This window comes from Desmodus rotundus, chromosome 7, assembly GCF_022682495.2.
Source record: "Desmodus rotundus isolate HL8 chromosome 7, HLdesRot8A.1, whole genome shotgun sequence".
Lineage (NCBI taxonomy): Eukaryota > Metazoa > Chordata > Mammalia > Chiroptera > Phyllostomidae > Desmodus > Desmodus rotundus.
This window is the reverse complement of record NC_071393.1, coordinates 77715193-77726192: the sequence shown is the minus strand read 5'-3', so window position 1 is coordinate 77726192 and position 11000 is coordinate 77715193. Positions and strand designations below refer to the sequence as shown.

The 11000-nt window shown below is 32.7% G+C and overlaps 1 protein-coding gene across 2 annotated transcripts in view; it reads right to left on the bottom strand.

The window, feature by feature from the left end:
* Positions 1–428: 428 nt before the first annotated feature.
* The window catches only part of CTDSPL2 (CTD small phosphatase like 2), an 87967-nt gene continuing 77395 nt past the window's right edge, over positions 429–11000 (bottom strand). For both annotated transcript variants that reach the window (XM_045201393.2, XM_024567544.3), the window contains exons 9-13: positions 10622–10684; positions 10438–10517; positions 7474–7600; positions 5986–6081; positions 429–5328 (exon numbers count right to left, since the gene is read on the bottom strand). In XM_045201393.2, the coding sequence (XP_045057328.1) occupies positions 5263–5328; positions 5986–6081; positions 7474–7600; positions 10438–10517; positions 10622–10684 (432 nt within the window). In that variant the 3' untranslated portion in view covers positions 429–5262. The remainder of the gene's footprint in view (positions 5329–5985; positions 6082–7473; positions 7601–10437; positions 10518–10621; positions 10685–11000) is intronic.

Below are 11000 nucleotides of genomic sequence, written 5' to 3'. Positions count from 1 at the left end.
AGGCTTAGAAGTTGGAGTTTCCTTCTAGTTTAAGAAATTGGATTATTAAACTCTAGGGCGTAGTTTGTACCACAAGCTTTCACATTGTTATTATATTACTTTATAAGAACATTTTGTTGGCTAAATTGATTTATAAACTTGAGAAAGCTTTGTATTTATCAACATGCTTCTACAAGAATGCCAAGGCCTTGGGAAAGAGCATGATGCAGTGATACTTGAATTTAAGTCCCCCAGAACAGTTATGAAGTCTTGGGTCACAACCCTATCTGAGCCTCAGTTTCCTTATCTGTAACCTACTCTGTTCCTTACAGGACTATCCTAAAGGTCATCAAAAAAGAAACGTGAAAAAAATGTAAACAAAAAGCACTATACAAATAGTTAAATATTGCAATGTTCCTAACGGCTGATAAAATATCATCAAAGAAAAGTACTTCCATAAAAGTTTTATTGATCCCCACAACAACCCTGTGAGGTAGGGTGATCAGGGCATTGGAAGATGAGAAAACTAAATCTACATTGCTTGTTCATGGCTATACTGCATAGTAAATATGTAGAAATTAAACTGAGGTTTTTAAATGTCCATGACTTCATATTGATTCACATGGAAAAAGGCAGAGAGAATATTAACTCCCCCCTACCTTAATGCCAAATGGACAATGCCTTGAAAAATCCCATTTCAAAAGATGAAAGTAGTATTTCATTGCTTATTTCTACAAAGATTTATAAAATAAAAAAATAGTGAAATATTTTACACTTTATATATAAGGGTCTCATTCAGGGATATGTCCTTTAGTTGTGTGTATGATCAACTATTCCAAGTGCTAGGAATGCAAATTCTTAAAAAGTATGAAAGAATGATAATGAGCAGTAGCTTCAATCTTCTTTATTATTCCTCCATGCATCTTGAATAAGTTCTGTGAAATCTGGTCCCAGTTTAAAAAACAAAACAAAACGAAAAACCTCTATCACAGAGATGTCTGGTAAACTTTTATTCTGTTGCCTACCATCAAACTACTCACATTTTTAAAACAGTGATTTCCCAAACCTGATTATTAGAATCACTTGGAGAGCTTTAAAAAAAAAAAAAAACAACCCAACAAAACATGAGCAATCAGGTCTCACTGTAAACTCAATGAGACAATTTTGCAGGGGTTAGGCCTCAGAAATCTATTTCCAAAGCTCAGAGTAACTCTAATGAACAGTCAGGTTTGGGAACAACTGATGTATTTTAAAGTACTAATATCAAACTGATATCAAAACCATAAGTAAGTATAATCTTGTTGCTTTCTTATCCCAATTTCTCAAAACACACATCCCAAGAACTCTTGCCTCTGGGGAAGTAATTTCAATTCAAGATACGGAGAAACATTTTATAAAAATGTATCCTAGCGAGTGAGACTTGGATTCCAATAATTTAAGTAGCATTTAAATATAAGATACTGAGTTTTGTGATTCTTATTCTGAATATTTAAAATGTATTTCATACAAGTTCCTAACAGGCTTTCAACTCAGGGGAAGACATGAAAAGTAATGACATAATTAGCACATCAACACTGAAAAAATACTACACTCGAACATAGGTCATGAGAGGAATAAGAAAGTGAATGAATGACAACCTAAGGCCTTTTGGCCCATACATTTTTGTTCCCAGTCCACTCTTCCCCTATAAGGGGAAATAAAATAAACATTCTTTCCTAGTTGCTTGGCATAGTTATTCGGTGGGTAACTATTAACTAAGTTAATTTTAGATAGACAAGATTTAAAGAGATAACAAATAAATATCTATGAAGACAAAGAGAAATCAGGTCAGAAAACCTTAACTAGCTAATGATGTAGTATGTAACACCATCATGTTAGTACAATTAAATGAAGGCTTCAGTGTCCTTTACATTTCATATTTATGTGATTGACACAAGACGTGGAAAAGATCTGGTCCTTATGACGAATTCTGTGCTCGCTGTAAAGATTTGTAGGAATAATGAAATACTTTCTTCAATGATGAGATGAAGTCTCTGTTTTTCAGGTAACTTGACTGAACAAAACAATGAAAAATGAACTTCTTTAGAAGGCTGAATGAAAGTAGTATCTAGTTGAAAAAGTCATTGGCCAAAGAGAACTTTTTAAAAAAAACCATGCTATGTTTAACCCTAAAAACAAAACAAACAAACAAAACCAAAAACCCAGAGAAATATAAAAAAAACAATGTACACATACATTTTCACTGACAGTTACAAGAAAATAGCCATTTATAGAAGTCACAATGCTTTTAACAAATTCCCCCCAAATTTTGGGAAACAAGATAAAGCCATCGGGTAAATAAATATACATACTAGCTAATATAAAACAATTTATGATTTCAAATTGTTATTAATTCTTTTAAGACCCAAGGAGAAATTTGGTAATATAAATCTGATTAGGGCTACATATATTACATGGAATTAAAAACACAACTGATTAAAACATTCTAACAATAATACAAATATTTAAAAGAATGTCTTAAAAGTCAGACATTTATCACTGGAAATAGCACAATTATAATATGAACTTCAGAACTGTAATGTGTATATAGGTCACTTTCACTGTGTCTCATTAGGTATCCATCTCTCCTGCATTAACTATAGTCAGTTTTTAAGAGTTCATGTTTCCTGCGTGAACTGTAGAGGCTGGGCACATCTCAGTTCATAAAATATACTCGTACACTTCCACTTAACTGAATAGAAGTGTTTAAGATAACATCTATAAACAGATTTTTAAAAAGGGGTAATGAGAAGATAAAACATTAATGTGAGAGGAACCTGGACAGTTGTCTCTATAAATTATTTAAAATTTTGTTATTAAATTTAAAATGACTCAAGTCAAGTAATGAAAAAAAATGTATTAAACTAGTCTCAAGAAATTTTCTCAGGCCTTACAAAATTTCCCCTACTTTATTTCTTTAAAGAATCTCGTTATGCTTGATCCATTTGTCAGTCGACTTGAGGGAACTCTCCCTAACATGGGACTGAAAACAGTGTTTATTTAAAGTGCCCACTGGCACAATGGTATAGGTGCTTACATTTCCCTTCTCATTATGGGAAAGCCCTTTGGGACTGTATCTACTTAATCAGAAAAGCTTTCAGCAATTATAATGCAGGCTGAAAGTGTAGATCTCATATAGTTTTTGGATTTTGCTGTTTGAGCATAAAAAGGGAGCAAGGAAAATGTAACTAGGTTCACAATTTTGAGCAAGAGCATATGTAAAGGTAACGTATGTACATTTTATTTCAAGAAAGACAGAAGACAAACAGCATAAAGATGCCCAGATGCCCTAAAGATAAATACATTTCAAAGATTCTCATTAAAATGAGTCTGTAGTATTTTTTCCTGCAAGCAAAATACCTTTCTTTAAATTAAAACAAAAACAAACAAAAAAAAAACAGTATTCGGAATTGCAAATGCTTCTGCTTTTTTTTTTTTTTTTTTGCAGAAAACCTGCCATGATTATTTAATGAATAAGGATTTTCCACAAAACAGGCTTGCTCTACATGCTAGATTTTTAAACAGTTCAGTGACACAATATGCTAACTACATACACAACGGATAATATAGTAAGAAAACACTTAACCTGATGAAAAGTTAAAATTTTCATTAATACACTGAAAACTGACATAACTCATGCCTTTAAAATCAAAAATACAAAAATTAAATGTTTTCCTAAAAAGATTTCCTTATTTTAAGGATTCATTTGAAAATGAAGCTGCATGTAATTTGTACAGTAAGTTGTACAAGTAAACAGGTAATATACATAAAAAATTAAGTGACATACTCCTCAATTATCAGTTGTCCACCTTTAATTTCCAATACTGTACTTTCTTAACAAGCATACAAAATATCAAACTTCTCTTTAGAAAAAGTGCCGTTCTTTGACATCCTTTACACAAAAACAGTCTGAGCCTGTGGCATGTTAATGCAGTTGAGAGGCAAAGCATACTAACTTTTACAAATTCTACCTTCCATAAAAAGCCTCCCGAAAAGGAGATTACACGCCACTATAAAAATATCAACCTCTTGTGGTAGCTGCATTAGACTAGAACCAAGGCTTGAAGACTATTTTCATATAGCATAGAAAAACCACTATGAGAGCATATTAACTGCATCGGTGGCTTGGGAGTTTACTGTGCCACAGGATTATGCATAGCTACTGTAAGGTACCAAGACTGTTACACAGAGTTTTAAATTGATTGTAACCGAGAGCATAACAGAGGTACTACCAGCCCATGCAAAGTAACTAAAAACACCGAGTCACTGTGCTGAATACTTCATTCCTGGAGGAAACCAAAGGCAGCAGTAACCAAATCAAGCCCAAAAGGTGACCAAACACATTCTCCTCAAAGATTGGTGAGCACAGTGAAGTCTGAGGTATACCTTTATCCATTAAATCTGTGTGCCATCGCAAGATATTACCATTTGGAAACACATGCCATCACAATGGTTTAAGTCATTTGAATATTAGTCATTTATATATTCTTATCTACCCAGTCTCTTGATTTTTGAAAAGATTTCACCTACAGTAGAATATTACAGAAACAAAATATAAATGCATGTCTTTCTAAATGAAACTTACATGGACTAAAAGTAGAGAATATTTTTAAACAAATATACAATATGCAGGCAGACAAAGCAGGAAAACGGCCATTCAAATGTATAATAAAAAACTAAAAATTGACTATTTCCAGAAAACTATGAAGCGCCTCAACTAAAAGGAATGCATAATGAAATTCTAATCTAATACAGGTCAAAAATGTAAAAAGGTTATAAACCTTAACAGGAAAAATAAAACAACTTTTACTGGCCATTCCTGTTGAAATGAGAATCTTAAAGTAACAGAAAAGTGGCTACAAACCCACTTAGAGCACCAAACAGAGAGAAAATAAAAGTCCATTTTCATCTCTGTTATTATCATAAAATCCTGTGTGACTACAGGTCAAACTGCTGGTGGCAGAAACAGAATTCTTTATAAACTGCAGATGTCCTGTACATAAAAAAATTTCACTGGAGTTGCACTAGTTCTAAAGACTCTTCTGTTTTAGCCTACCTACTGTATGTATTCAATCTGAGATAAAGTCTCTTTCTGTAACCCTTGATTATTATTGGGCACCAAAGATAAGAAAAGCAAGACGGGGTACAAAAATGCAAAATTTCAACAGTAATGGCAATGTTTTGTCTTAGTCCAAAAGGGTCCTGCATTCTCTCCCCCTTCAGTGATTTGACAAGTCTTTGCACTTAATCAGGGGGCAGCAAATCATGCAAGCGAAATCGGTCTCTGATGTGAGGTCGAACATCTTCATTCTGCGTAGAGAAAAAGACATTTTAAAGGCCATGTAATTTCAAAGATATGATCCTTACAGCATTATGAACATTTTTACTTTACAGAAAGGTGTATCACTATTGACTTTCCAACTTATTTTATTTGCCAAACATAAATGTACTACACAGAAGCAATTAGCTTAGAATTAACTTTACACTTTTTAAAAACTGCCACTAAAAGTTTTAATTTTGTAAGAATGATTATGCAGTAACAGCGTCTAGTTTGGTTTTGCTTTTACCAAATCAAAAGCTAGGTAAAAGTGTTAAGCCACTGAATTCTATTTCATATATTAGTTTAAAAATGAATCCACATTAAATACAGGAAAAAAATTTTCAGTATAGTTTTAGTAGCATAAGCAATAATTTTACACCTGAGCTATGAAAGCAAAATGAAACTGATTTAAGTAGTTTAGTGACTTGCAAGAGGAAGCCCAGTGAAATAAAAATATTCATTTATAAATTTTAAAATATTAATAAGTATAATTTAAATATAATTTATAAGGTTGACAAGTGTATGTAATCCTTTTCAATCTTTGCCCTAATCTCCCACCACACTGACTTTTTAAAGCAATTTAAAAGATTTATTTCAATCAAGTTGAGCCAACAAAAACATAACAGAAAAAGGTAAGATATACTTGCCAGTTCTACAAGCTTCTCCAGAAATGGAATCAATTTTAGGAGTTCATTGTCATTTTTATCCATAAACCAGCTTTCTATAGGGATTCCATTAGATAGCTAAAATGACAAATAAGTAATTAAATCCTTTTTGCCTACATTTTGCCTACTTTGGAAAAGCTTAAAAAAGAAATAAATTGAAGCCTAATTGGGTTTTCAGCATAATTGCACCTTAGTGTATATAAAACTGAACAAGAAATATTCATTAAAACAAATTTTGCATTAATGTAACTAAAAACATTCCTTTAATTCGTTCAAGGAACAGTTACTGTTAGTTAATGCTAGGCATTGTGAATGCAGGGGTACTGCCAACCTAAACAGAGAATACTATTAGAGAGCATATACTTATTCATAGGGACCATGTCCCATTCCTTGTTTTATTCCCCCAAAATAGCAGGGTAATCTAAAAAATGGAACATAACAAATCGACTCAATACTATTTCACTGAAGAGTCCAAAAATAAGAATGTAAACTTTGTTTTATAGTAAATAATCTCTAGGATAAAATATCTTTATTTAAACATTTACATGGAACATTGTGTTTGAGATGGAGGAAAAATTAAATGATTTTATCTAGGAACCTCCCAAAATTCTTAAAAACATATTTCAAAATGCAAGCAAATAAAAAGTGACTTAAACTGAACATATTTCAATACCATAGGCAGTCTACCCATTTTATTCTTTTTATTATGGACATTTTAAAACATAGAGGTTAAAGGTAGATCTTGTTTTATCTATATCCAACCCACTTTCCAACATCACCATTCTATACCAATTTATTGTGAAGGAAGTCTCAAACAGGTCACATGAATATACTTATAATGTAAAACATGCCCTGACTGGTGTGGCTCAGTGGATTGAGCGCCGGCCTATGAACCACAGGGTCGCCAGTTCAATTCCCAAGTTAGGACACATGCCTGGGTTGAGGGCCAGATCCCCAGAGGGGGGCACATGAAAGGCAACCACATATTGATGTTTCTCTCCCTCTTTCTCCCTCCCTTCCCTTCTCTCTAAAAATAAGTAAATAAATAAAATATTAAAAAGGGTACAAAAATATCAACAAAACAGTCAATATGTAATATTTAAGAATGTCAAATTATTATTTCAATATTTAAGTCAAATCAGACCAGAAAAACAACTATTCGTAATTCTCAAACATGTTTACAATCAAATTACTGCTAGAACAACTCATAAGAAAGCTATTAAATGATGTATACCTTATAGTCCCTTCTTATTCACATTTACTGCTCAGATTTTTCTTTATGTTGTACTAATTTTAAAGAAACTTTTTCACAAGGAATATGCCAATTTGGCATTTCTAATTCTAAATGTGACACTAAACAGGGAAATGCCACCAGTGAAAATCCTTTTCTCCCGTTATATTGTTTGGCAGCATTTGTCCTCATTGTGATTTTTTTTCCAGACTGAGTTTGTTTAGCAACTGTCTTCTTACCTGATATGCAAAGGCTTGTGGTGAGTTGTCAATTATTATAGTTTTTGAAAGATCTCTTCCAAGGATATTTAAGTCTTTTATATAGTTTCCTTGTACACAAACACAATGTTCACGAAAAAGTCGGTGCCTAAACATAAAAACAAAAACAAATTAACTAAAAAAAATCAACCTCTAAAAACATACAACTTATACTGAAACATATATACACACACATACCATAGGTTTAGAGGTTATGACTTATTTTGTCTCAGAAAGGAAATTCATGTGGACCTAAGCTTTGGGCTATAGTTTTCCTGAAGCCAGGATCCTCCTGGCTTCCAGTCCTTTGCTCTAACCAGAAGACCACACAGCCTCCCTACCCCTGTATATGCCAGAATGGAATATATAAGAAGGAATGTTTCTGTGTTGTCATTCAAAAAAAATGTTTCCAGTTTCCCTTACAGTTTTTGAGAAAAGGTGTGGAGGCCAAAACATTCCATCATTTAAACTTTTCTCAAACATCCATCTTTTAATTTAGTGTGTGTGTGTATGGTCACCTGAAAAAACAATGACTGAATGAAATGATGAATTCATATTGAACATGTAAACTGATGTTTCACCAATGACAGATACTAACATGAAAAATTCTTTATCATTTTAAAAAGCTATTAAAGATTTTATAATAGAAACTGTAATAATTATATAATCTTCACTTAAATACTCAAAAATATCAGTCTCTGTATGTTATTAATAAGTGATACAGATCACTTTCCAAAAATCACTTTTTATATACATTAATTATTTGGTAGTTTGGCTTCCTTATGTCTTAATCTCATGCCAAACATTTTTTCAGGAGCTAGGGCCTACTTATACCTGTATTTTCAATCATGCAATTTCAATAATGGGGCATTTTCCACAAATGAAATCTTAGTTCTAACAGCAGCAACAACACCCCAAGAAAACTCAACCTTAAATACATCAGTGCTAGTGGTGATGGCAAAGAGCAAGAATTATACAACCAGACAAAACATAAATAACTCTTCCCCCTTAGTATAAAGAATACTTTTAGTTATATGATAATCTGTCTCTAAAAGGTTTAATGATGGTCCTACTTTGAGAAAATAAGACTAAACAAAAGGATTTAAATAAACATTTAGATATGAGGAAATTGGTGAAGCAGACACAGCATGCATGTACAAGCCACTACTGATAATTTTTCTCCAATAGTAGCAAACTCACCTAAGACAGGAGACAACTGAATATGTATGCATGCTAACAGTTACTTTAAATTATACTAACACCTCTCCAGTTATTCAAAAATCTGAGGGTTAATAGCATGTATTTGCAGTTTTAGAAAGAAACTTTTTTTTTTTTTTGCCAGTCATCAAATTTGCATTTGGACTCAAGGGATTCAGAGATCTTAGGAATTTCTGAGTCTACTTTGTCACCAACAAAGATAATTCCCTATAGCACTCCAATTAAATAAATATGTTTAAAAAGTTTTTCCTGTTTTAAGTTTTTCAAAATGTAACAAAATAAACTAAATATGTAGATTTTAGAAAACTAGTTTAAAAGAAGAGTGTTAATTTGTTAACATTATGACTGCATGAGTACAATTTGTCCTCCAGTAAAATGAAAGCTCAAAGAGGGGAAGGAAGGGCTTGTGTTGCTCACCAATGTTCCCTGGAATGCTAGAGGTACTGAGTAGAAATCTTCAGAATGAATGATCAAAGCAAAATAATTTGTATACTTTTGTTGAATTTGGGTAACATGAGCATAAATTATAATATACTTTGAAAGATAAAATGAAAACTACAAGGGCAAATTTTAATCCTTTAGATTAAAAAAAATCATAGTTCTATTTATAAGAAAGAGAATCTCCTAAACATGGACATTTGCAATCACTCAATAATACAGGTACTAGTAACAGCCCTGGCTGGGTGGCTCAGTTGGTTGGAGCATCACCCTGTACACCAAAGGGTTGTGGGTTCAATTCCCAGTCAGGGCACATACCTAGGTTGCAGGTTCTATCCCCGGTTGGGGCTTATATGGGAGGCAACCATTCAATGTTTCTCCCTCCCCCCATTCCTCTCTCTCTAAAATCGATTAAAAAACATATCCTCAGGTGAGGATTCTTAAAAAAAAAAAAAAAATTAAAGGAACTATTAATAGCAGAAATTAAATTTAGGATTTTCCACTAAGACAATATGGGAGAAAGTATTCAAGAAAATGAATACCCACCTATTAAGGCTGTTATATGAGTTTTTTTTGTGGCATCTCTCTCAGCTCTTGGTCAAAAACTCAAAGATTAACTCCTACATCTTATATGATGCAACAAAAGACTGCTGCAGTCTCAGCATCTCAGTTGAACTAATTTTCAAACTGTTTTAAAATTACCCAAGGCACTTCCACCTAACCAGGAACACACTGCATCTGTTGGCTCAGGACACACACAAGAAACTGAGTCCAGATCAGGATAAACTCAGTGACTAAGAGAACTGAAATTTCCAATTTCATTCATGTAACATTTTCTCTCCATGGAAGATAAATTTGCTCTTGAAAAAAGCAAAAGAGTTTTATTTGTTCCTTTCTGTTAAAACTAACTTATTTCTCTATGCCATTAAAAAGATGACGTAACACGCATTACCTCAGAGACATAAGGAAGTGAAAACATCATGCACACAAGTGAACAATTCCACATACCCCACTCTCCCCCCCAATCCCAAAAGAAGTGAGGATACAGATGTAACAATAAATAAAATACAGTTGATTTTTGTATGCTTTTAAAAACGTCTGTCTGGAGTTATATCATTAGGAACTCTTAAAGAGTTCTGGGGTTTAAAAAATCCATTTATTTTCACCATTCAACACAACAAATCTCAAAATATGTAGCCAACTGAAAATGGCCATGAAAGTTAACTATAATCATAGTAATTTCATAGTTCAGTGTGACAGACATTTCCACTATTTCTTAATTAAATTTACCTGACCAGTTGCTTTTTAGGGTCTAGTATGTTCAGTAACTTGTCTGCATACACCTTCTTAGAAGCAGTAAAAAGAATGATCTACAAATTCAGGGGAAAAGAAGTAATCATTATACATGATCTAAATATGGGTACTATGTTGAATAAAATAAAAATACTTATGTAATTAGTTCATGCATGTTTACCTCATACATCTGAGACATTCGTTCCAGGAATTCCCTGAAGAATGGCCTTAATCTCACATAAACCTGAAGAAATACAAAGACAGCTTTCAGCAAATGAACACATAAAATAGAACCAACTTATTTATGGGATATGTTGTATTCTAACTCTGAATATATCATCAAGTTCACATTTTAAAGAAACAGAAAAGTTTACTAAGTACCACTCAACAAAATATATTTCACATACCAAAAATCACTTTAAACAACCTTTTGGCATGGCAGAAATAATAACTGGTGATCATTTCACTTTTCAGCACACAATAGTACTTCATGGAATATAATTCTAATAAACATTTAAACTAATAAAAAAAGGTTTCCCTCTGAGATTTTGATCCACCAA